This window comes from Agelaius tricolor, unplaced genomic scaffold, assembly GCF_023055355.1.
Source record: "Agelaius tricolor isolate 1412-34295 unplaced genomic scaffold, bAgeTri1.0.p SCAF_16, whole genome shotgun sequence".
Lineage (NCBI taxonomy): Eukaryota > Metazoa > Chordata > Aves > Passeriformes > Icteridae > Agelaius > Agelaius tricolor.
In genome coordinates, this window is record NW_027269276.1 from 72,544 (window position 1) to 99,522 (window position 26,979).

The following is a 26,979-nucleotide window of genomic DNA, read 5'->3' on the forward strand; positions in this document are numbered from 1 at the left end:
AGCCCCACATTGATTTCGGTCCACCTCTAGAGCTTCCAGCCCAGACGCAAACAATATTCTACCATCGACAGGGTTTTCAGGCGCAAGGCTGCAGCCCGCTTTCCCGCTCCACACATTCTGTTCTAGTTTCAGCCACAATCCCCAGCCCCTGCAGCCATGTCACAGGCCCAATGTGATTTCAACGCAAGAACACTAAAGTCTCCGTGCCAGACCTATAGTTCTTATGCTGTGTTCAGCCCTGATTCCCCACCTGCAATGAAGACAGCACCAGGCCCAGTGATTTCAGCTCTTTCAGCTCATGACCCACAAGCTTTATTTCACCGTCTCCGTGCCAGCCCTATGGTTCTTATGCCATGTTCAGCCCCCATCCCACACCTGCAATGATGACAGCACCAGGCCCAGTGATTTCAGCTCCTTCAGCTCTTGACCCACAAGCTTTATTTTACTGCCAGCTCTCTTCCTGCAGCTCCAGCTCTGTGTTTCTCCAGCTTCTGAGGGCAGCATCTTGATCTTGGCTCCAGCTTGGCAAAAATTCAGCCCCGGCACAAGCCTCTCAAAATCCCCCCACCAGCAATATTCCAGCCCTGCCGTGATTTTACCTCCCGCCCAACAATCCCTTGTCACTGTGCCAGCTCCTGCATAAGTTCATCTCATTGCCCACAGCCCTGTTCGCAGGTCTTGCACCTTTTCCACTTTCATTCAAATCCCCGCCCCACATTCCTTTCAGCTCCACCTCTAGAGGTTCTATCCCAGGCGCAAACCATATTCTACCACGAACCACGTTTTCAGGCGCAAGGTTGCAGCCCCCTTTTCCTCTCCACACATCCTCTTCTACTCAGTCACAATCCCCTGCCCCTGCATCCATGTCACACGCCTACAGTGATTTCGGCACAAGAACACTTTTGTCACTGTGCCAGCCCCTGCATAAGTTCCCCTCGATGCTCACAGTCCCATTCTCAGCCTTAGTTTCTTATCCATTTTCAACCACAATCCCAGCCCCACAGTGATTTCAGCTCGATCCCTAGAGATACCATTACAAATCTCCGCAATATCATGGCATCGACAGGGCTTTCAGGCACAAGGTTGCAGTCCCCTTTTCCACTTCACATATCCTGTTCTACTTTCAGTCATAATACCCAGCCCCAGCATCCATATCACAGGCCTGCAGTGAGTTTAGCACATAAATCATACAGTCTCTATGTCAGCCTTCCTGTTTCCATCCCATGTGCAGTCTCAATCCCAAACCCACAGTTTCCCTTTCCCAGCCCCAGTGATTTCAGCTGTTGACACACAACCTTTATTTCACTGCCAGCTCTCTTCTTCCACCTCCAGCTGTGCTCTTTTCCAGCTCTGCCAGGCAAAGCTGCTCTCAGGTTGAAACAGGGTTTTGGCTTTGGCTGCAGTTTTGGGGTTTCACCTCCACGTTCAGTATCACCATTGCCACCCCATTTTGGCAGTTATTATTCTATATCCAGCTTTTTCATTTTGTGTCCCATTCTGCAGCACTGCAGTCCCCACCCTGGCCCCAGTGATTTCAGCTCCAGTCCCACAAGCTTTATTACACTGCCAGCTCTTCTGTTCCACTTCCTGCTCAACATCTTCACAGCAGTGCCACATAACGCTACTTCTGCTTCTCAGGGCAGGATCTTTGCTTTAGCTCTAGCTCTGTGTGGTTTGAGCTTAGATCACAGCCCTTACAGCAATTTCAACTCCAACTATGCAGTTCACCTCCCAGCTCCACATTCCTTATTCCCAGCCCCACAGGGGTTTTACCCCAAACCCTACCATATTTCTGTCTCCTCCAGTTCTGCTGCCTCAGCTCCAGCTCCTCAGCTTCCTACTGGCTGTAGCTAAAAGCTGCTCCTGCTTCTCACTGCAGCTTGGGGCTGTTGATAAGGTCACAAATCAGTTACTGCCATTATTTCAATGTCTCTAGAAGTTGTCCCACCCACCCACCCCCCCCCCCGTGGGATCCCAACTTTGGGGACACTTGAGGCCTGAAGCTCAACATCTACCTTCTCCCTCACTCTGGCTCTCAGCCCAGCACCTGCACAAAGGCCCTCTCACTTCCTCCCAGGCAGCTCCAGGGGCTGGGAATAGCCACCGGGCTCCTGCTCCCCCATACCAAAAGGCACCCTTGGGCTGGTTCTTGGGCCCTGGAACCCCTCTGAGCCCCCACACCCTCAGCCTCTCTGCTTGGTACCACGGGGCAGGGGCTGGGAACCCCCAGGCATATCCTGCAGGCCCTGTGCTGCAGCTCCGTGCCCTTCTCCCATGGCATTTATCTAGCCCCAGCATTTCCACTGCTCCACATTGTTTTGGGCCTGACTCATGTCAAAATCATTATTCCACACCCTGGGGTTTTATATCCCCACTGATCTCACAAATAGTGTTTCAGCCCCAGTCCCACAACCCTTACTGAATTAACATCAGATATCTAGTAAAGAAAACAAATCAAACCAAAAAGATGTAATAAAACGAGCAATAATAACACAATAAAGAAAAAATTGTAAGTAGAAACAAAATAAAATAATAAAAATGCAAAAACAGCAAGCTTTATTCCTCATATTCTGAACAATACTTTAAATCCAGAAACCGCGAAACGGCTTCTTCCCGGCCCCCAGTGACAGCAGCCGGTTCCCCTCCGCGCCACTCCAGGCCGCACACCAGCCACCAGCTACCCGAGCCGCGCAGGGCGCGGCAGAAAGAACTGGACACGACCGGCTCCCAGATGCTGCCGCAGGCGTCGCGTCCGTGCTCACCAGCGCTCCCCGGATCAGCAGCCACTGGGGTCCCGTCCTGGCGCAGCGCCGCTCTTCAGATCGCGCATCCGCAGCTCCCGTCGCTCCCACGGCGCCGCTCCTCCGATCGCGCAGCCGCAGCTCCTGTCGCTCCAGCTCCGCCGCCGAACTGACGCCTGCGCCCCCTCAACGCACGCTATTTATGCCCCAGGGCCGGACCAGCCAGCCAATCACAAGCCGAGGCAGCGCCTGCCGGCTCCACCAATCCCAGCCCGCCCATTCCCGCCGCGCTCGGCTCCGCGACCTCCCGCAGTCCCCTCAAGCGCTGCTCCTACCGCCGCCATTGCAGGGGCCGCGTCCGCCCGCTCCCCGCCGTCTGCCCGTTTCTCTGGACCAGAACCTGATCCCGACCAGGACCTGAACTGGAAGCTCCCGGCCGCCCTTCCCGGCCCCAACAGCGCCTGGCGAGGCAGCGGCAGCGGGAACAGCTCCGCCGGCTCCCAAAGCGGCGGTGGCGGGAGCGGCTCCTCAGGCGTACGGGGGAGTGGGACCAGGCTGAGGGGCCGGGCCGCGACTGAGCGGGCTAAGATTGGCGGCACTGCGCCCGGATTGAAAGGGCGGCTGTGATTGGACAGGGCGGACGGAGAAAGGCGGGCCGTGATTGGCAGGTTTGGGAGCCGTCAGGCTGCGGCCCGTGGGAGCGTGGGGTGGAGACCGGGCTGCTCGAAGGGCCCGCGGGCGCCCGGGGGTCCCGCTCGCGAGATCCCCCCCTGTCCCCTCCTCCGGCCCTCTCTCGCCCAGGTCCCGGCGAAAAGACCCCCGCAGAGCCCCTCGGGGCGGGGAGGGGTGTAGCCCGGGAGTGGTTCCGGGTCGTAAAGGCGGACTCTGCGACAGCAGCGCGCACCAGGGAGCGGCGGCGACAAGGTGAGGCGGGGGCTCGGGAGCGGGGAGGGCGTGCAGAGCCCGCTGCGGGCTCTGGGCGCCTCTTCTCCCGCACTCCTTCCGCTTCTGCGGAGACTTGGCCTGCCCCGACTGGCCGAGATCAGCACCCTGGCCAAAGTTAGGTGCCCCGCGTCCCCCTGCCCGCCCTCTGCCTGCTGCGGGCCCGCTGCTCACCCTCGTTTTCCCCCACAGTTGTCGGATGTTATAGATGATAAAACAATATTGGCTTTCACATTCATAGATTAGCTTTTTGCATCACAAGTATTCTGATATGGTACAACTTATACTTACTTTTAACTGCTTTGTATGGTGCAATATGCCAGTTTATGTATGCACTGTATATTTCATATGAATAGTAGTGTGATAAATATATCGTAGGCTTTATCAAAATGTTAAAATAGAAACTAAAACACTGCTATGTAACTAACGCAGAAAATGGTGCAAAGCAATTATTCTGTTTCTTATAACTCGAGACTGCCCCTACTAAGTGATAAGATAACAGTGACAAAAAGAGCTTAAGCATCCAGGAAGGATTTATCGACTCTTATCAGCATTATCAGGGAGTGTGAAGCAACAGGATAAAACTACAGGAAGAAATAAAATATGTAGATCTAATTTACAGAATGTTCTGCAGACAAGTCAGCGGTTAAAACCAAACAAGAGAGTTCCTGGAACATCAAAAACTCCTCAAAGGAATGTTTGAATAATGTGTAAGCTAATGAATATGCATGTAACCTCAGCAATGTATTATATAGTGAACATGATTTTAAGCTACCTCTCTGCTCTTCGGCTGTGTGCTAAAAGCATCCCAGTGCTGGATTATTTTGTCCTTTTATCCTTTATTAAACTTTTAAAAATTTTACAGAGTGAACTCTATTTATCACATCAATGAAGCTTAAGCTGATCTGCATCCCAGTGCTTCGGGATGTGCTGGGGGAGGCCATCGAGGTAAGTGTGGGGCTACCGCAGTGGAGGCCAAGTAGTTCAACACCACAATAGCAGAATCAGCATCATTAATTAATTTTGTGTTCTTCATGCAAGCCTCAGCGTTAAGAACGCTACCAGCCTCTACTAGCATTAATAATATGCATAGTAAGTGTTATTAATATTAATATTTGGGTAAGAATTGTTAGTGTTAACACTGGTAGCAAGTATGTTAGCTGGTGTTTACTGTGAAGCTCTGCTCTCCCACAGTATGACAAGATCCTGAAGCTGACCTCAGGTGCAAAGTTAGGTGAGCACTGCTGTCCTTACCACAATCCCCAAATAGAGCCATGCTCCAGAGATGGGCAGCAATGAATCTGCAGATGCCTTCCCAAGGTGACAGAGCTCTGCAGTCAGGGGATGTGAAGGCAACCATTGCTGTCCTAAGCTTCATCCTCTCCAGTGCAGCCAAGCATAGTATAGACCGCAAGTCTCTGTCAAGTGAGCTGCAGCAGCTGGGACTGCCCAAAGGCAGGGGAAGCCCTCAGGGTGGCACCATGAGCCAGACCTGGTGGGATGTTGCTGACAGTTCCCAGCCCTGCCTTCTTCACACCCAGATAGGGGACAGGCTGCCTGCTGTGCTGTCCTCCATCACCTCCCTTCTGTACCATCAATCCCTGGGGGCTCCTCAGGTGCTTTGGTGAGGTTTGGCAGCTGCAAGTCTGGTGTGAACAGAGGGATTCTTCTCTTGTTTCCCCTCATGAGCAAAGCATGCCAGCCAGTTGTGCTGTTTTACATGTGACTGACCCACAAAATTGCAGGAGACTGAGGACTTGTAACAGGTGCAGGACAGGTTCAAAAGGAACTTGGGAAAAAACCTCTGTCTTTCTCAGTCCAAAGGGACAGCAGAGCTCACATCTGCTCACAATAATCCTCTGGAGAGTGGAGCAATGTTTGTATGGAAAGATGACTGGGGGTAAAATCAGAGGAAACTGAGAAGTTACATTTGTATCCTAACAGAAGCTGTAATGGGACAGAAATTTTAGGGTAAAATACAGGTGCTGTTCCCAGGATGGAACTGGGTTGGCATGCTCCACGATGATTCCCCATACAACCATAAGCACCTGCTAAGGGGGGTGGAGTGGAATGGGGCACCACAACCAGGCTCTGCCAAAATCTTTGCAGGGGCAGCAACTCCATAGTACTTTGAAGCTTATTAACTGCATAGCAAGGGCTATTAGGCATATGTAGGAACACGTTCCAACCTAGCGTCTGAAGACCAATTTAGAGGAGGCACCTCTAAGTCCAAAGCCAGCCAGACCTTATGTTCTTAGCACCATTCATCGAGAAGAAATCCTGTGACATTTGCAAATTTAAGAGGTGACACCCCCATTCAGACCGTGGCTCCTGGGTGCAAACAATAGCTCTTTTCAACAGCAAGGAAATCTGCATGCCCTATTGTCTCTAGGTCACTTCACTTGAGAGTCCCAAGACCCAAACCCAGCCAGAGTCCTAGTTCCCAGAAAACTTCTGCTATAAGAAATCCTTCAAAGTGTGCAATTCTAGGAGTGGAAATCCTACAGGAAACATGAGGCTTCAGGCTCCTAATGGGATCTCTTTTCACACAATGGAAAACTCAGTAAGCCCTTCTGGCAAGACCAGTTCACAGGAGGCCCACAGTTCTCAAGGGCCAGGCTTGAGAGATCTGACTCCATGGAAGCTTTAATCTGAGAAAAATCCTGTGATGTTGGTACTTTTAAAAGGCAGAATGGCATATTTGGACCCTGGCTGATGCTTTGGAGAGTGATTCTTTTACACAGTAAATAAAGATTTCATTCCAATGTCTGTAGGTCACTTTGGAAACAGCCCCTGAAACCCAAGACCAAGAAGAGCCATAGTTCCTGGCAGCTGCCATCTGGGAGGAATCCTATGACATTTGTGATTCAAGAAACTGAACCCAAAATTTCAACAGCTGATATGCAGATGCAAAAGACTGCTGTTTTCCTGAGATAAGAAATACTTCAAACCTAACATTCTGAAGGAGTTCAGAATACACACCCAGGACTGCCATGGCCCCCAAAGTGCTACTTCCTGGCAGATTGTCTCTATGGTAAACCCTGTCACACTAGAAATGTTAGGAAGCAGAATCCAAACTACAGCACAAGCACCTGTAAGGAAAAGGTACCTCTGTTCATGAGATAGAATAACTTCCACCCTAATGTTTCAGAGTAAGTTGACATGAGGGCCTAAGGGAGGCCAAGGCCACCTACACCTCTACTTCCTAGAACCGCTGGTGTCAGAGGAATACCGAGATGTTTGCAGTTTTACAACTGGAAGGAAAACGCGCTGGGTCGGGGGCCGGCAGTACCGCTCTCTGTCCACAAGGCGGCAGCAGTGCCGCCGAGATCCGGCCGGGGCTGCGACGTACATTGGAGGCAGGCAGAGAACTGAGGCAAAAGTTGCCAGAGAACCCTTTCTATTCCCTTCAGCCCCTGCAGCTGTTCTGATGGTTTCAGGGCACTTGATTGGTTCATTCCTAGATAAAAACGTTATGTCTTTATTTTCAAAACTATTACCCATCTCTAGTCAAGAGTTTCCTACATTCCTGTATACAAATGAGTAGATAGAGAGAGGGTTTCTTTCCAAATAAATTTAGAGATAAATTCCTTTTCTTTGCCAATACCTACAAAAATGAAAAACTTGACATGTTTTAGTATTCTACACCCACCCCTCCCTGTGAAATTTCTGGCAGCTTTGGGTCCCTCTGGGGGACAGCACCCAGCATGACCTCCCCTCATTCACCACCCACCTGCTCCTCCACCACAGTATGGTTCCTTCTCCCAGAGATCTTGGAGTGCCCCAAATGACATCAGAGTCCTGAATCTTCACCCCCTTTTCCTCACCCCCAAAGAAAGCACAGAATGAGTCAAACTGACCTGAACAGCAGCATGGCACTTTAGTCCAGCCCTTTCCACGTGTACATCCCCCTGGAAAGGGACTGCTCCACCAAGAAAGGAGGGCAGCCCCCAGAAGGGTTGAAGTTCCTCCCCAGCCTCGCTGTCACAGGCGAGCAGCAGAAACAGGGAGTGATAGCAGAGAGGACACAGGAAGAAAAGGAAGAACGGGGTGCAGGATGAAATTGACCAACCCCCCCCAAAAAAAACCAAAACAACAACAAAGCAAAAAACAAAACAAACAAAACAAAACAAAACAAAACAAAAAAAAACCAAAAAAAAAAAAAAAAAAAACCAAAACCCAAAAATCCCTAACAGAAAAAAGCCAAACAAAAAACCCCTGGGATGGATAGCATGGCAGAGACGGATTAAAAAGGAACAGGGACAGCAAACGGAACACAAGGATTCTGTGAGGGACAATGGCACAAGGAGCACCACAGAGCCACAGAGAATAGAAAGGAACACAAGTGAGGCATGGAGGAGGACAGAGAAAAAGACAGAGTGCTACACACACAGCAAGGACAGGGTTACAGAGACAAAGAGGGAAAGAAGGACTGAAAGAGGAAGTGACCATGGCATGTGCAGGTGGGGGGGGGGAAGGCAGGCAAGGCACAGCAGAGGAATGGAGAAAGAGAGGCATGGCCAGCAAGACAGAGGCTTACCAAGAGAAGGGTACAATGAGGGAGAAGGGCTGGGCTGCAGCTGCAGACAGGTACAGGCCAAAAGGACAGTGAGAGGGACAAAGAAATACAGTCACATCCAGGACAAAGGAAAAAGGAGAGGAAGAAAGGAGGAGAAATAAAGAGGCGGGCAGGGAGGGAGAGAGACAAAAAGTAGAGGAGAGGGATTGAGAAATATTTACTAAACAAATATTGAGTATTTGTTTCTTGAAAGAAAAACAAGAACAAGAGAGATTGAAGTAGTGAAAGGGAATGGGAGGGGGAGCACACAGGACAAGAAAGGAACACTAAAGACACACCGGACAGAGAGAAGGGGTGGAAAGTTGGATATAAGGCTGAAAAAAAACAGGAACAAACCCCAAGACTTATTAGAGAGTGTGGCTGATGAGTGTCAATAAATCATGAACAGAACTGGTTACTGTCACAGCTCGGCCTGGAACTCATTAATTATCATCTGTCTCTCGGCAGGGCCATAAACTCCCTGCTACAACAAGAGGGGAAAGCTAAATGGTTGATGTTCTCCATCTTTCTTGGGCTCGGTAAGCAGTTTTTGTTATCGGGTTGGACCACACATACGCCAGTACTAGAGTATGTTTAAATACAGTCTAAACACCAGCAAGTTTACTTATTTCCTTCCAAGAGAACTACAGAAAAGTTATACTCAGTGGCAAAGACATTCCAAATAGTAGGAGTGTCTTTCATGAGAAAAAAAGACATAAGCTGAAAGAACTTGCCTCGGAGTAGATCAAAAAGTTCATTTAAACTCTGTACAGTAACCTGAAGAAGCAGGCCAACTTGAAATTTGCAGGACATATGTCCATTAAAAAAACTGAAGGAAAAAACGGGGAACAGCTGAAGCAAATGAATTTAAAGGTCAATTATATTTTGTAAGAGTCTCTTCATTTTTATTGGATATAACAGAACCAGCCAGCACCACCACCACTGTGAAAAAGCGCAAAGCCCCCATGAAATAATAAAAGATAATGGAATTTGAGTGTAGCTAGAAAAAATTAACTTTTTAAAAGCTAATCTATTTGAGATAGGCTCTACCTACAGACTTGTCCAAGGAAGAAAACTAACATTTATTGCATCAGACACAGATATATAGAACATTGCTCTAAACTGGGGAAAAAAAAGTAAATTTTACATTTCAAATGCTTTGCAAGCAACAGTAAAAGTTAACATGTCACAAGAAATTGTTTCAGCTACTCTCCCCTTCCACAAAAATCTTTTTATCTATAAGCCCCAGTAAATACATTCCATGGTCCCTCCATTGAAGGGGGCACCTGTAAATTACTACACTGTGATAAACAGAAGCAAATGGAGAAAAATGAGACACTTAAGCTGCTATATGTGGCTGTAGTACATCATCACAAATAGCTCAGTAACTTTTTATGATGCTTACTGATTACTTGACCGCAGTAGTTCTAATCTTGGCAACTGGCCACTGCCACCTCTACCAATGCAAGCTTGCAAACAAACAGATAACCTGGACCTTAACCACGTTTTCTATTGGTCATCTTTGCTTGAGAATAACTGGAGTCCAAATACCACCTGCAACCCTTTTTTGGCTCTCAGGAAGAGGCTAATAGACCTCCATATAGTGCCAGCTTTCTCTTTGCATAGGCAACAAGAACTCAAGCCTCATAAAGCACACGGTTAGGCAAATTAAGCATTCAGATGGCCTAAGTATACTCTAATATTAGTTGAATTGCCAAACCCATGTAAAGTACATTCTAAAATAACCTCTTTAAAGGGGATCTTCAAAATTGGAAGATTATAAATAAACAAGAAACCAACCCCCCTGTAGACTCAATCAGGGTTGTCAACTCCCAAGAGGTTCTTAGTCCTCCTTCATGATACATTTGATACAATTAGTACACAATTAGTGGGAATATACTGATACATCACCACATTATTAAAAGTTGTATGTGCAGGTTTCTATCCATCTCCCCTTTCACAGACTTGCTGGCAGAGGTCGGTTACTTCCCATAAAATTTCTTATTCAGAAGAAAGATCAGAAGATTGACGTTCACTTTTGCTCTGTTGAACAACTTCATGACAGCAACACCTTCATACTGCAGCTGCAAGAGATCCTGCCAAAGAGAGCATCTTAATGAGTGAAGAATCCTCAAGAGCTGACAGAGAATATAAAAGACCCTGTAGTACAGTAGATCTTAAGGAATATCAACAAAAACGTACGCGGCATAAGATAGAAAAGCAAGAGACTTATTAAAGAGCCACTTATACTGTGTAAAAAATAGTCATTCTAAGGCATTAACGGTCTTAATTACTTTAAGCAGTGGGTTTAAAAAAAATTACAAAAGAGAACAGAAATAGAAGACCATTATAAGTAACCCAAATTTCAGATCTAGCCATCTCTAGCCTTGTGATTTGCACAGTAGCCATAAAGTTGCTGTGACATTTAGAACATTTAGGTTTCCTGTGTGCCTAACTCTATCATGTACCCATGAAACATTACAACATTCCACAGTGTCCCTTTCTGAAAGCTTTAGTGGCCACAGATCTCAGGGAAGTGGCTTACAGCATTTCAATCTACGGCGCAAAAAGAAATGGTGTCTCAGTCAGTATGCGTATGATGTCGATTCAATTTCTCAGATGTTTACGTAGGCAGTATTTCTAGTTATACTTTGCTTTGTCAGCAATGCACCTGCACTGATTTTATCTCATCGATTAAATTCTTTCCGTAATCCTACTCCTGCAGGTAACACAGTGGGTAGGTGTGGGCATATGGGTGGACGTGTGTGATGTTGTATCCCTTGTGCTGTCCTCTGACATCTGCTTTATCTGCAAGGCAGTGCTACAAAGGCATAGTGGTATAGCAAACCATGTGCCTGAGAAGTGAGTGACCTTGGGTAGCCCCACGAACCAACAAGTTAATGACCAGCTCTAACAGATTAGGACCGGAACATACCAGGGGAGCCCTCAAAGCAAACGAAAAGTGTGAGGCAGCTGTCCATCCCAGCAGCCAAGCTGGCACGGACTAACTGCAATGCACGGTGCTACTGCACACAATCTGTTTTGAAAGGCCTGAGGCTTCCACAACTAACAAACCTAAAGAAGACCAAGATGGACAGGGGGTGGGGAAAGAAAGGGACAGAGACACTAGGTGTGAAAATACTGGCATGAGAAAAAGAACAGGGAACCGTCAAGTCAGCATGCCTGTTCTGGTGGCCTAAGTAAAGGCTGACACCTAAGGAGGACACTTAAGATCTGGAAACAAATGGGTAAGTGTGGGGTAGCAGAAAGAATACCAGTACACAATGACTGGCTGAAACCATCACACACAAGCCTAGGTGACTGCTGCCACAGACTCCAAAGCTCTCCTCTGTAGCAGGAAATTGTTGAAAACGCAAGTTTTTGTTTTGTGTGCGTATGTGTACACATAATTAAGAACACAGACCAACATCAGACTTTCATTAGCAAATAAACAAAAAGCAGTTTGGATCCCCTGTATGTGTTGCATCTGCTTCACCTGCAACAAATGGGTTATTTTTGAGAGCATTATTCAGACCATTTAGGCAAAAAATGTGTCATTGCTATTTTGATGAAGAGACTGGCATGGGAACTTAAACGACGCTATTAAATAGGACAGTTCTTACCTGATAATGTAACATAAACGTTTCCATCTGTACACCCATGAATTTTGCTTTAACCTCAAAATCTCCTACTTCTTCCGTTGGACTGATTTCAAAAATCACGTTTTTAAACCTATGAAATTGAGAAATGAAAAATCGCAGGGAAGGAATATATGAGATGAAACCTGAAGATAAATTTTTAAAAATTCTCTTCTTAATTCTTTATTCTGGTATCCCTATTTGAAAGCAGCCCATACAAGCCAAAGAGACTCAATATAACAAATGAACAGAAGCCTAACAGATTCTATGTCCGGTAAATCCTATCTTCACACAAGCATAGCAGGAAAGAGGGTCATTTAATTTAGCTTGCACAATCTAAGCAGTCTACTTTAGTGCCGCATATTTATGCCTCATTTAGTGCACCGAGTACAAAGTATGACTCAGAGTTGAAAAAATTCTAGTAACAGCCAGCTCCTCTATACTCCACACAAGACATGCCAGCTTCTCAAGGCTAGCAAACTACAGCTGGAAAAACTCAAGCTAGCATAAAGCTGACTTTTCAACAATGGAAGCTGTTAGCGATAATAACATTTCACCCAAGGAGGTACCCTTCCATAACTGTGGAGGTGACAGAGAAGCGGTTGGGGGAAAGACGATGTCATGTTTAAATCACATTACACTTCTCAATCAAAGAATTGCTTTGCTCCAACCAGAAAAAGAGAACTGAAGAGTGATCACTATGCAAGGTGTCTTGGCCCTAGGGATGCCAGCCTAGGTCATCAAAGCAACTTTTCCAGCTTTAATAACTAAGTCTACCAATAACACTAAAATTCAAATAACAAAATTGCAAGACAATGTCACACAGTCTCAAATAGATCTCAAAATTTCTGGTCCTCAACTATCAGCACCTAGACTAGTTCTAAGAAAAAGACAGGAATTCAGCATACCTATTTTCCTTTTCCTCCAAAAAGGTTATTTAGCCTCAAAGAGTTTTAAATAATAGATACTCACTGGTTACCTTGCAGGTCCTCAATCTCTAAAAGCACTCCCTTCTCATGAAGTCGAGCAGCTGTGTATTTCAGAGAAATCTTTTTACTGTTTTTGCCTTTCATCTCTCGAGGTTTCTTGGAGACTCTGGGGAAAAAAGACAAACCAAACAAATTAGAAGGTCACAAGTAAAGACACTGCAGCAAATTTTCAATCCTATTTGAAAGAGGGGATAGAATCAGTACAGCTAAAGAACTGTGACTAATGATAGATAACTATGTACTTCTACTAGTCAATTTACCTACAAAGCACTTGTAGCCCAGATCAGATCCTTAATTTTCTACTATTTACCAATAACATTTAAGCATAATAATAATAATAATAATAATAATAATAATAATAATAATAATAATAATAATATCAAAGTAAACAAAAACCAACCAAAAAAACAAAACCAAAAAAATCCCACCCAAAACATAAGGATATGGTACTTCATAAAAAGCAATACCATCTCTCATTAAGCAAAATGGGGTGTAATGACAACTGATATGGAGAAAAGCTGAGACTACTCAGAAACTTGCTTGTATTTTCATTCTGCAAACAAAAAGGGTTCACATTCTCACATCTGACTGGAGGAGACAACTATTCTCCCCCCCGCCAGAAAATCTGATTTGTCTAGCACTATAACAGCTGACTTCATTTGGCATAGAAATGGGGACAATTTGTGATCAAGGGTTTCCTTGTAGGTAACTATGTTATTTCATTCTAATAAGGATAACAGGACAGACTGACTGAGCAGCAAGTGCCTATGTGGACAACAACCTTCGTACCACTGGACTCTCTGCACTCTCTTCTCCCAAAGGGACCAAAATGTCTTTCAAGATTGTCTTTTTGACACCATTCATGGCAAGGACCTCACCCTGTATTTTCTTACTGCTGCTGAGACCCTTTTGCTAAGACTATTGCTGTGGGAAAGAGCTTGGACAAGGAGCTTTGAGCAGATAGTATTATGGTTCTTCTTAGCAACACATGCTTTCTTGTAAGAAGCACCTCTAGGGCCGTGGAACCACCTGCTGCAGGTCATGAGGTTCAAGACCATCTAAGGAATCTGAAGGTGTGGAAGTCCATGGACCCTGATGAGATGTGTCTGATGAGATGGGTCCTCAGGGAACCAGTGGAAGAAGTGGCTAAGCCACTATCCATCATGTATGAGGAAACGTGGCATTCCAGTCAAGCTCCTATCAACTGGAGAAGGAAAATAAGGAAGACACAATCTGTCTCACTTCTGTGACTGGCAAGGTCCTCCTGGAAACTGTGCTAAGATACATGAGAAACAAGGAGGTAATTGGTGACAGCCAATATACCTTCACTCAGGTGCCCGGCCAATTTGGTGATCTGCTACAACGGGGTTAATACACCATTTCTGGATGAGGTTTCTAACTTCTTCTCCATTTCTGACTGACAATCATCTACCTGTATTTGTGGAAAAGCATTCAACAATGTTCCACACAACATCCTTGTGTCTAAACTGAAGAAAAAGGGATTTGATAGATGGACCACTTGATGGATAAGGATCAACCGGATGGTCACACTCAAAGAATTGCAGTCAACAGCTTCCTGTGAGGGTGGTAAGGCCCTGGGACAAGTTGCCCTGGGAAGCTGTGGCTAACCCATCCCAGAACTGTTCCAGCCCAGGCTGGATGGGGCTTGGAGCAACCCGATCTAGTGCAAGGTGTACCTGTCCACGGCAGGGCGGTGGGAATCAGATTGTCTTTAAAGGTCCCCTCAAAACCAAACCATTTTATGGTTCTACGGTTCCAAGATACTTACTTGCCCTTGCTGGCCAAGTTATCCAAGCAGGTCTTTATGTAACTTTTGTAATAATCTACTTGTTCTCCATAAAAAGTAGCTTTGGAGTTCAAGGCACTGTATGTCTGCTGCAGCTTCACTAGCTCTGCCTTTCTTCTCTGACGGTATCTACGCTGATTTCTGATATCCTACAGCACAAAGAAAGACAGGCAGAGACTTAACAGTGATTTGAGCTCTCCAGGTGCTCAGTCCCAGAGCCACTGAGTACTTGAAACACACAATTTGATTTTGCTTCAATGCAAGGCTTGAGCACTCATTTGCACTTGCCCCAGTTTAAGTGTCACAGCTTTTTCTCTGTTATGACTATTTGCGGAACTAACCAACTCTACAAGTTGCACCTTCTGTGGCTTTCTCAAACTTCAGTTCTGTTCTAGTTGTGATACTAGAGTGGGCACTGAAAGCCCATGATATAAAAGCAGCAATTCTGCCAGCACTGGAAAGTATCTTACAAATCGAGCAGCACACAGACTTCATTATTTTTCTTTGTTAGTCAGCCTTTAAGCATCACTTGCCTTAATATCTCAACAAGAAAACACTACATTCATTGACTGATACTTTAATTTGTGACACGTATTATCTATAGTACAATTAATTCTTATCAAATCCCTAAAAGTGATTATTTAGTTGGTTTACTTACGTAACATTTCCCAAATAGTTTTTCAGTAAACAATGTGATGTAAAATATATTGTCACTGTAGCAATATCCAACAGTACTGGATCTCTTTTGTAAGTTTTTCATAGCAACTCCCCTCATCATTTAGGGATTCTTTAACAGGCACATTTAAATCAAAATAACAATTAGGATGTCTTAGAGTTATGAGCAAAACTTCTTTGTGTGACTAAGCTTGTAGAGGCACTACTTGAATTAGTGAAATGGAGCAAAAAAACACACATCACACGTCAGGACCTCCCTTCCAAGCTATTAAGTTTTTTCTTAAAGTACCTGAGAACCAGGCAACGCAGTTGTTTGAGAGAACAGAAACACTGTATAAAAGTAAAGGACTTTCCACACGCCAAGAGGTGGAAATGCTGCAACAAAAGGCATGATTTTTCTCTATAAATTAGCTACTAAAACTTTACTCTCTTTCTGAAAACTCATGCCAGTTTCACAAAGCTGGAAACTGGGAAAACTATCATTATTAGGAAACCATCAAATGGTATACCTTCGCAATATCATTGATTAGTTCCTGGTATTTATTTTTGGCATTCACTGGCCCCAGTTCTGTCAACTTCTTCAGGCCTGCCTTGATTTTTTCTTTTTTTTCTTGGAGATTCAAGTTGCCATCTTCCTTTACAGAGACAGATTTTTTCATCTTATCAGGAGTTTTAGCATCACGAATGGCCCGTTTCTGCATAGCTCTATGATGCTCTGCTTCCTAGAAGAAAACAAAAACCTGCAAGTTCATAAGCAAATCAATTACAAGAAGACAAAAAGAAGCAGAAACAGATTGTCTGATCTCTGGCATAACACAGGATTAAGAGTTTTGCTTGGTGATTCCCGTACCGATTCGAATGATTCGATGATGACATTTTGATGAACACATTCTACACATGGGGACCAGGAGAAGCCTACTTATCATCTAGAGTGGTCTTCTACATAAACAGTTTCTAGCAACTGCTGCAGGAGTAAGATTCACACGTACAATTTATTTCCACTGTACACCCTCCTGATTATCATAACACCCTGCTCCATCATCAGTGGAGACAGCGTCACTGCAATACCTAAACAGAGAATCCCACATATATCTAGATAGATGATGATTTCCAAGTCTAAAACCAGCACAGACAAACAACATCATACTTGCTCTGAGGTAGCTGAAGTTTCCAAAATTTCAGTCAGCGTCTCCCCTGGCTGGAAGCGGATTACATCAACAATTAAACGTTTTGTGCTGCAAAGAGATCAAGGATAATAGGAGAAAAAAATTTTAAACAGAAAGACCTTTAATACTTTTCTGTTCTGCAACAATACCAATGCTACTGATTTATTTAAAGTCGGACTATTACTGGATAAGCACTCAGGTAGGCATAAGCTAAACTAGACCAGACCCCTGACAAGCACTTTACTTTTTGGACAGTGCGTTATTGGAAACTAGTTCCTCAAAAGGTTCCTCTCTGTAATACGCACAATTTGCTCCCCAAAACTTCTTCAAACAGCAAGGAGGCTACCCCATATATTAGAAGGTAGCCCCAGTACTGCCAGGTGGACCACAGAAACTGCATTTAAAGTGAACAATAACACAGGTAGCAGCCACAGCCCATTTGTGCAACCAGAAAAGCTCTAAAATATTATCCACCCATAAGCATGCTTCAGTGATCTTTAACAGGTATCAAAAAACTCAGAAGAATTATTTTCTTATGGGGATGGGAGACAGGTAGATCTCAAGTCCAGCCTGGCAATAGACAGGGTCATTTCCTTGATTTGAGCTGAGATTTAATCACAGTCGGTTTCCACTCTGAAGCACTTCTGTCCTTAAGCCACACAATAAAACCAAATAGCATCTCTGCAGTCCAGCTGGAATTATTTTTGGAATCACACAAACTGCATTGCATACGCACCTTCCTCATCATCCACAACTTAAGCGACTACCAGTGCAGCTGGTAAATCTTTATGTTTGAAACCAGTGTCACCTTTGTCTGGTGGGTAGGAAAATACTGATGTATCTTTTAAGAAGTCCAGTTAAAGTTAATTTTGGAGACAAAATCTTCTCGTGGGAGATCATTTGTCTGCCTATACCAAGTACATGCTGAGCAAAGATTTTTCAAACTGCCCTCTGAGCAGGAATGCATAAGAGGAGGTAGGCATGCATTTGAATGTCAGGTCACTGCTTTGTACATCTCAGCAATAGGGATTTGCTTAAAACCAGCCAAGAGTCACTGTTAGTTAAAGGTTTTCCAGAATAAAGATTCTGGCAATAATAAAATTATTATTGCGGAAAGAATTTAATCGGTGAGATAAAATGACAGTCCATTGCTCTCTTTCCTTTAGGTTATAAGACCTATGCTGCTCAAAAAGGCTATTAGTCTTCATCAATTAAAAGTCATGCCACAGCATGGAAAAGGACATGACTACAATCTCAGTGTATTTGGAGTAACAGTCCCCCCACATTTCCTTAAATTATGCCTCAATTCTCTCATTTTCACATGCTGATTAACTGGTAAAATTCCAGTTGCTCCTTCTTTTGAGTAATATACCAGGCAGTTACCTCCTACTTACTTCAAAAGAATTGTCCTTGCATCCATCTCTGCATTCTCATCACCAGGAACGTCAAATTTATTAGTGAGTGTGAGAGAAACCTCAGTCTTTGCTAGCATTTCCCTGTTGGGGTCATTAACATTGCCAGAGCCTTCTCCTGCCAAGCAGAGAGAGTTTATAGATTAAATCACATTCTTTACCTTCTTGACTGTTAGGACTTCGTAATTTTTCCCTACATAACAGACACAGAGAAACTAGACTGTTTCCTATACTGTCCAAAGGACACTTCAAAACCCAAACCAACTTTTAAAGACATCATCTTGAATATATCAGACTATATCTTGAATATCAGACTTTTTCATAACAAATCTGAGAGAATGCACCAGCCAGAAAAGCACCACAAAGTCACCACTTTGAATGCCTTAAAGATTTACAAGCATTCCACACTCTAGCTCAGTATCTCACTGAGAAGAGTGGCTGAACTGCCAAAAGTAGAAAACAAAAATGTGATGATGCGCATATGTCCATGTCCTCATCAAAATGCATGTTTCAAGCTAAGAGCAAAGAGCTTGTTAGCAACTGAGCCTATCATCATCTCTTGAACAAAGTAAGCTATCCCATCAAAAAGAAATTTTCTTGCTCTAACTGCATATGAACTTTCACCAGAACAATAGTTGGTACCTTTCCCCCCATTTTATAAAGGGTTGCAGAAAGATCTGACATATTAGCCACAGTGAAACAATGCACACAGGAGAAACGAAATGGGGAAGGAGGGCAAGTTCTAGCTAAACCCATGGTCTCTCTTGTTCAGATAATGCCTCTTGCAGTTCTTTGCCAGCGCTTGGAAGAAAATGTGCTTGCAATCACTCCTTCAGAAGATTCTAACCTTTCTGATCAAGCAACTTCAAGGTTAGTGTTTGCTTTCAGAGCATCCTCTCCAAAAACTGTGCCTGGTTTGCCTCCCTCCCCTCTGCTAGACTAGAAACTTCAAATAACTGCAACATAGAAACCAATGAAGGAGAAAAACTTGTGCATCCTTCCACAGTATGTGTTACATCCTGAAGCAGTAAACTGTGTCTCAGGTTTCCAGAACAGTTTCACAGATTAGTAGTGTTAGTTCCTTCCTTCCCCAACCAGAAGAGAATAAAATTCTATTTTCCTTATGGAAAATAACTCTAAAGGAGGGGAAATATGTTACCTGTCTGTTGGGGAAGATCACCTGTCCACATGCCAAAGACTCTTAAAGGAACACATGCTATTTAATACATTTATTACTGCACTCTGAAAGGAATACCTACAGGTCTCCAGTAAGGATGGATCCTTGCAAACAAGCTGGAACAGGGACACAAGAACAGAGAAATGGCTCCAGTGTAATGGAACAAAGAAAATATGTCAAAATCCATCTGTCTTCAAGAAACTTCTAGAGTGGGATGCAGTGAGGTGGGTGGGGAGAAGAGAAAGAACCCCTGTTTTTTTCAGGGCAGTAAATTATGCAACAATTCTGTGGGTGCTTTTTAGAGCATGTCCTCCTGAAGGACCAGTGACAATTTCTTACTGTTTCGTTACTGCACTTTAAGTCATTTCAGGTAATATCACATATTATTTTAGCAGAATAAACTAGACCACCTATTAAGGACTCAATTGTAGGAACCTCTCCGAGATCATCCAGCAGCTCGTGAATTGGATCATTATGCTCAGGAGCAATTGCATCTTGATGGTCTAAGAGCAACTAGATGAATAGAAAAAAACAATCATGTTTTAACAATATATCCTTTTCTAGACAGTAGAATTTCATTACATTAGGCTGGTATCTTTTAGAAAAAAATCACTGAACTCCAAAGCAGTGATGTCAATATTCAGAGCTGTGTCAATATCACAATATTGACAATATCGTGATAATAATGTGACAATATTCAAATGCTTTCCAAAGAAACTTAGTGAAGCCATACCTAAACTACTATATTCGATAAACCAACAAGCTCTCACAAACTACAATCATGACAACTGTCGGCCTTGTATTTGGTACTTTTGTGTTTCAGACAGAAACAGCATTTTCTTCACAAACACTGCTTATAAGGAGCAACTGTGACTAACGCATACTTACAGTGTGTGTATTGATGATTTCACCAATAGAAATATAAATTACTGGTTTAGTGAGAGTCACCAAGTCTGAATATTCATCAATATTAAATTTATCCTGCAATTCAGGAACCTCACAGGCAGCCTGAAAAAAACGTCTTCAGAACAAAGAAGGAGAGAACACTCAGTATGACTCTGAGATATGTCAAGAGTATTACAATTTAATGTATGACAATTTCCCTATGACAATTTCAAGCATAGACTCTCCCCTTTAAACTATGGTACACTATGGCATACTACAATGTGCAGCTTTAGTTTAACACATCAGAAGCAACCTAGTAAATTCATTCATTGATACTGGCCATGTTGACATTTGCTCATTTTCAAAATTGACAGAACTGCCTTCAGTGACCTCATTCTCCTGCCTCGACTGCATTATCATCCTTTGCCCCCAACTACCTCTGGTTACCCTTTTTCCAAAAGACAGGAGCTACCACAATTCTTGAACAAAAGCCTACTTCAACTACATGAATAGCTAAATGCCAACCTGCTTTATTCCTGATCACCACTAGATTTTCATATGCAACCAGGGTTCACATAGGACAGAAGAATGTATGTCCCGTCCAAAGTACTGTAATAAGTATGTGCAAAAGCAACCTTTATTTTGGACACTTGAAACTCTTGACTTTGCAATCTCATGAACATACAATCCATTGTTCATAAATCCCAGGTACATATTTTATCTGCCCATGTCACTGATGCTCGTGGCAGTCTGGACTGAAATCTCTTTTATTTTAAATAGACTGCATATTTGACAGAGACAGAATTTTCCATATTCTAAATTTACTGTTTTCCCTTTTTACTTGCAATGTTACCCTTCGACAAACTTCCCAATTAATTAGCTACGGTCTTCTACCTGAATTTCTGGTATGACTGCAACAGATATTCATTAATGATGCTTAGATGAGCATTGTCTCCCATGAACATCTTATTGGATGCAGCATGCTGTAACATCTTTGCAATGGAACCAAGGTTTCTGCGTTGATCTGTCGTCAGCTGACCTCCAGCTGAAAGGTCGATGATGTCAAATGCATCTGGTGCAACAATGGCTGGATTCATGTAGCGATAATAGAGTAAGTTGCCAACAATCTGGGAAAGAAAGAAGAAATGTATCAATAAACAAAAGTTCAGGACCCAACCAAATTTTATTGAAACTACTCTGTGTTTAGATAAATTATTTTCTTGTAAGCCTCTTTCCAACACAAAGGTTCTGCTGTACAGAAGCACACACCATCCCAAAAGATCTACAGCGTTAAAAAAAAACCAATATCATAAAGATGCAATAGGGAGCTCAACACAGAGGAAAGCCTGAGCACCATCAGTCACAGGACAATACAGCAGCAGATATTCCTATGCGTAAAGATTTAGAACTCCAACTTACAAAAATGTACAGATAAGAGATACTATAAGTTACCAATGAACTACTGATATGAGCATGAGAGAGTCTGTCAGGAGAATTAAATGCAACTGAATTAGCCTAACAGAGGGCAGAATGACCACGATACAGAGGAATCTGATAATGAAGTTTCAGTGTGGAACAAGAGCCAATTTGTAAAGAAGCATAAAGCACTGGCTGCCATCTCTGATAAAGAAAAAATAGGGAGGAAGAATGGCACACCAAGAAGGTAAATTGAGGAAATGTTTTTCCATTTCTTGTCCAAAGCCCTTCTCTCTTTCAGAATAAAAGCCTTCTTCTATAACCCAGCAAGATATTCAGGCACAGACCCCTAGATAGTGAGAAACCATTTAATCCAGAAGTAAGAAAATCAGAAGTACAGAAAACAAATGGCATTGGATGCTTTGAAAATCCAATTTACTAGTCAAATGTGAGCAGCAGTATATTTCAAAGAACTACAAATAGAGATTATCACATTATCCATATGCTCACAATATTCTTCTACCCCGTGCTGGATATTTTGCCAAAAGTAATTCTAGCAAGGAAAGGTATTAACTCACCATGCTGATTTAAAGCAAAAGCTCTCTCACCACATGCTCATTTGCAGAAGGCCAGGTCACTGAACCTTGGCTTCACCTGCTTTTCATGTGACTAAAATGCATGGAAGAGATTGGGGTCTGAACAAACAGGTGAAAACACAGAGAAAAAACCTAGCCATTGGTAAGTCCCAGAAATTAATAACTGGTTTCAGTCAGGCCATGTTTGGACAAGTGTTTTATGCAAGCCTCTGCTGTACTCTCACAAATTATGCTGTGGGATGTTAACAGTCTGCTGACTATTAACAGTCTGTTTACTGCCAGTAAAAAGAAAAAAACATCCATGAAAGAAATTTAATTAATGACATTTGAACTTGTGGGGCAAAAAGAACAGTATGTTATATGAGTATCTTCAGTTGCTAAATAAAAAATCTACAGGTAGGTATTGCACGCAACTGCAGTTTTGACTTTCATGTGGACATTATTTCCATGAGGATTAACAAAACCTGCAGTTTTCCACCTAAATTTACAGATGGAAGAAATTAATTCACCTGCATAGAAAGAACCGATGTCTCAGAATGGGAAAGCACAGAACTAGAAGAGAGAAGAAAACAGCATTCAGATTGGTAATTATTTTGTAATGAAGCAGAGGCAGAGAAGCTTAAAGAGACATTGTCAAGTATTCTAATAACCAAACTATATTGTACTAAAAAGTAGAGCATTCATGGTCATAAATTCAGAATTTCCCAGAAGCCACAAAACCAAAGAAATTTCAACAAAAACCCTGATGCTGTAGTCATCTAAGACCAACTAATATTAGGATCCTTTTAGTTCTCCAATCCAACTGAAATGCAAAATACAAAACTGACCAGGCATCATGGGAAGCGATTCTACATATTGCCGTCAAAATATCCCAGTGTGTTCCAGATGGGGCATTAGGAATTTGGCACACGGACTTTTTAACTTGTCTCTTTAAGGAAGGAGCAGCAGCCAGTGACCACAGTAGTTAACCCAAGGTTTATTTTCTAGGAGCAACAGTAAACCCCAGGTCAAGAAACCTAAAGGTCCAAATGCCCAAGATACTAAAAACAAAACAGAAGCATCAGGATACTTCCTTCTAAACAATGTATTACATCTCAAGCGATGTGTATGAAGCTGACGTCAATAGCCTGATGTGAAATATTTTCTATCTGTAGAGGTAAATGAATAGGTTTACATGTGCTCGTCTCCACACATACACCTAACAAGAGAGAAGAATGAGATGAGCTCGCCACAGCCAATTTGGCTGACAATTACTCACAAAGGTGTATAGATCCTCACCTTCAGAAGCTCATCCTCACCAGCATCAGGAAACTTCTCATGCAGGGAGTCTTTTAGGACCTTGGCAATGAAACGCATTCCATACCTGAGAGAAAGAAAAGGTCAAATAAGACTGCTGCAAGCATGAAGACACCAGCAACTTCTCAGGGATAACAGTGGTGCATCAGACTCACGGGATTTTGTCCACTGAACTAATAATGGCAGATAGGAACTTGTCTGTCACTGTCCTCATGTTTCTGATTGAGGCATCCAGGCGCGTCCTCACCTCTTCATGACTTAGGGCTTGCTCAGGAGTAACATCATATGGCAGTTTGCTATTTGAAAAAGTCAGACATATAAAGGAGAGTATTACTCAGGCTAGTACACTTCAAGAATGTATAGCCTGACACAGAAACATATTCACTGCCAAAACCAGAAACTTATATTCACTTCGCTGCAAAAAACTATTCACTGCTTTTAATTAACCTGTTTGGCACCGTCAGAACTGAAATTCTTTTGCTTTTACTTCCTTTACTTTCCCTTGCACTGTCCACTGAGAGAAAGACCTGGCTAACTCAAAATTGAATCTTTTTTACAGCATGCACACCGGGCAAAAAAAGCACCATCCATTATACATAGTGGTACTTCAGACTGCGAATTGGTGAAAATGAAAGCTACACATTTGAGTATTAAGATGATGAAAACTTGGACACAAGCAGAGCAGCATCCATAAAATCAATATAACATGCTGCTGAAGGAATAGTTATCCTTTTTTCAATCAGCTGAAACTGTTGCATAGTATTCCAGTGAACACAGACAAATGAAGCTGGTAATTCATAAAGGTGTATCCTAAATCTCATGTATAGAGAAGAATCTGAATACACATCATCACTTCCATTTTTACCATACCCAGAATTTTTCATAAAGTGTGCCAAGGTATACGACTGCTTTAGATATGGAGGAAGTCATTCATCTGTAGGGCTTTTGCTTTTTTTTTTAATACGTTAAAAAACCCCAATAACACAACAAAATCCTCAAGTTCTAGCAAATCACAACCACTGAAGAAAAAGAAACCAGAATGACACAAAATCACATAGCTGAATACAGTTATCATCAATGGCTGATATTAATTAGAAAGATGTTAGGACCAAGGAGAATTAAATGCAATGTGATGCTTCCTGCCAGCAAGAGCGACTTTGTGTGCTTGAGAAGAAGTACGTGTTTGCACAGGCCAAGCATGACATGAACAGGGACTGACATGGAAACAATTCCCAAGTACATTTTCTTACAATACATCATTTTAGGTTAGAGGGCATCTCATAGTTAACTATCAAGTTAACATAGGAAAATACCAAAGAGCATTTCTTTTTCCATAATTTTATGACATTCCTGTTCAATACTCTCAGCACCACAGCCAGAGTAAGAACTTTAGAACTCTCAGATGAAAGCTGTCTTGACAAGACAGTTGGACAGATGCATGCAGTGGAGCCAAGGATGCAAGTTTTGAATGACTGAGCAATGCCAAGCAACGTTTAGAAAAATACAGTATTAACAGGTCCCATACCTGGCCTCTCCAGTTTGAGATTCCATCTGGTTAACCCAAGACTTGTAAATATCCACAGGATCAGTTTTGATATTAAGTGACTTGTCATCGATGATTTCCTTCACAACTGGTGCAAGGATCTGCCTCAGGGCATTCTGACCACGGGCACCACGATTGAAACTTACCACCATTTTAATAACAGTAGGATTCCCAGTCACAATTTCATGTATCTGGTCTACTTTTGATCTGAAGAAGAAAGAATCCATATGAAATTTTAGGTATGCATAACTCTGTCACTGCCTACGCTTCCCTGGACTATTGTTCCAAGCATAACCTTGGGGATGGGGTGGTGGGGGGGACACACATGTTTTTTAGAAGTTGTTATTTGTTTCAGGGCATCTGCATGCTTAAAAAACATTCCCAAAAATGCTTGAGGGTAGTTCCTTAAAAAGTTCATTGCATATTCTTCCTCACAGCAAGTTGGGCCACTCTGCATTGTAAAGTCATGTAACTCAAACTGACACTTTGAGTTACAGTCATGTAAGTCATGTAACACTGAGCTCCAAAGGCCTAACCAATCCAACAAAACATGTCTGAGGACAGCCAGAGTTTCTAACACTGACAGGAAATAGAAATGCTGAACAACAGAGATTTCAGACTCCTCATTAGTTTTTGGAAATCCAGACAGCTTAGATTTAGCTCTCTTCCTGGCTAAGTCTGAGTTTGCACTTTGTTGAACATATTTATAATCAGACACTGGAGAATTGAGATTAAACTAAATTTTAGAATGACTTTGCATCAGATCAGAAGTATCTGCCCTGTTGAGCAGTGAAATCTTGATTCAAGTGAAAAGCCTTCATCTTCTATCGACATACTTGATTCTTTTTTGATAGACTACATTAATTGATATGAAATGGGAAAAGGACAGTGAAGGGACAGATTAGCATTATCTGCATATAAGCACTAGACTTCACATGAAAATGTGCCTCATTTTCAGGAACTGCCAAAACTGATTCAACAGCAAGAATGTGCCGTATGCTACCACATACTTGATCTCTTCCTGCAGTGCTGTTTGGAAAAGTCGCAACAACAGGTATTCCTCTCTTTGATTGGATGCATAGTTATACAGCGTGAAGATGACAGAATCCATGAATTTTGTGGATTTGTTTTGAGGCATCTGAAAAATCAGCTTGGCCAAGTAGGTTGGGTTAGTCTACAACAACAAGAAAAATTACTTAGTGTACATGTCCCCGCTGGTGCTGCTAAAAAACTAAGGTGGCTCAAAACAGTTGCTAGCTGGACTTGATTTTAAAGGTCTTTTCCAACCTTACTGCTTCTATGACAACTACAGTGCACAAGCAAAGACTGGGATAAGACATATCACCTTCTATGACGAAAGGTTACCGAGCAGTGTAAGAAGTTGCTTACCTGAAGTAGGTAGAACAAATGCTGATAGGCTTCCAACTTTTCTCTCTTTTCTTTGCTCAATGCTTTCAAACCTCCCCTTTGTTTGTTCAGCATCATCATGTCAGAGAGCTGTTCCTTGTTCTTCTTGGTAAGTTTTTTGCTATGAGAAACAACATCCTGGAAAGAAAGAAAAGGTACAGATTTCAAACAAGAAATGCTGGAAAACAGTTGCATCTGAGAGCTAGTTCTCTTGGATGTGGAAATGCAGGGTCAAGGAATGCCTGGGGCTATAAAAGTGAAGCATTGTTTGCTATGGCAGCAGTTTCTCCAACTGGAAGTATATGTTCTGCTTTGTTCCTGACTTTGTGAATTTGTCTGAAACCCTAGAAGGGTTAGTCACTCTTGGCAGCAATTACCATCAGATCTGGTAGCATTCTGAAGACATTTGGAAATGTTTTCCTTTTTTAAACTGGGCTTACAGTTTACAAATATTGTTCCATATTCACCTAGCTCACTACCTCCACATACTCTGACAGCAATGGCACTTTTCACTGCAATCATCAGCCCAACCACTGCAGCTTCCTTCTAAGATAAATTTCACTACACCAATTGAGATTTTGCACTCAGAGAAGCCTAGTGTAATGAATTCAGGACCACATGAAAAGTTGACCAGTACTTCAGCTTGAAGAAAAGACAATGCTGTATCAGCAAGAGCCCTTTTTTTTTTTTCTTTTTTGGAAATGAATCACACCAGCCAAGCTTAGATAGAG

The 26,979-nt window shown here is 43.0% G+C and overlaps 1 protein-coding gene and 2 long non-coding RNA genes across 5 annotated transcripts in view; 1 reads left to right on the forward strand and 2 right to left on the reverse strand.

Moving 5' to 3' along the window:
- Positions 1-2,525: 2,525 nt before the first annotated feature.
- LOC139596638 (uncharacterized) lies at positions 2,526-3,410 on the reverse strand. The gene is made up of 2 exons (XR_011681386.1): positions 3,077-3,410; positions 2,526-2,917 (listed from the first exon to the last, which is right to left on the reverse strand). It is a non-coding gene; the product is annotated as an uncharacterized lncRNA (long non-coding RNA).
- A 392-nt stretch (positions 3,411-3,802) lies between these two features.
- Positions 3,803-13,840, forward strand: LOC139596637 (uncharacterized). Of its 2 annotated transcripts, XR_011681384.1 has the most exons (3): positions 3,803-4,631; positions 8,710-8,780; positions 13,601-13,840. It is a non-coding gene; the product is annotated as an uncharacterized lncRNA (long non-coding RNA). The 2 variants fall into 2 exon arrangements; XR_011681385.1 differs by lacking the exons at positions 8,710-8,780; positions 13,601-13,840 and adding an exon at positions 6,458-7,869.
- IQGAP1 (IQ motif containing GTPase activating protein 1) overlaps positions 9,104-26,979 on the reverse strand; it is a 54,285-nt gene continuing 36,409 nt past the window's right edge. Inside the window, exons 24-38 of one of the 2 annotated variants that reach the window (XR_011681383.1) lie at positions 26,231-26,386; positions 25,852-26,015; positions 24,824-25,048; positions 23,454-23,594; positions 23,281-23,365; positions 20,885-21,117; positions 19,994-20,126; positions 19,516-19,618; positions 17,911-18,046; positions 16,498-16,585; positions 15,860-16,072; positions 14,658-14,824; positions 12,859-12,974; positions 11,865-11,973; positions 9,104-10,337 (exon numbers count right to left, since the gene is read on the reverse strand). Coding sequence is in view for 1 of the 2 variants with exons in the window: in XM_071441015.1 (XP_071297116.1) it covers positions 10,224-10,337; positions 11,865-11,973; positions 12,852-12,974; positions 14,658-14,824; positions 15,860-16,072; positions 16,498-16,585; positions 17,911-18,046; positions 19,516-19,618; positions 19,994-20,126; positions 20,885-21,117; positions 23,281-23,365; positions 23,454-23,594; positions 24,824-25,048; positions 25,852-26,015; positions 26,231-26,386 (2,190 nt within the window). In the remaining variant the exon portion in view is untranslated. Of the gene's footprint in view, positions 10,338-11,864; positions 11,974-12,851; positions 12,975-14,657; positions 14,825-15,859; positions 16,073-16,497; positions 16,586-17,910; positions 18,047-19,515; positions 19,619-19,993; positions 20,127-20,884; positions 21,118-23,280; positions 23,366-23,453; positions 23,595-24,823; positions 25,049-25,851; positions 26,016-26,230; positions 26,387-26,979 lie in introns of both variants that reach the window. The other variant, XM_071441015.1, reaches the window with a different exon arrangement.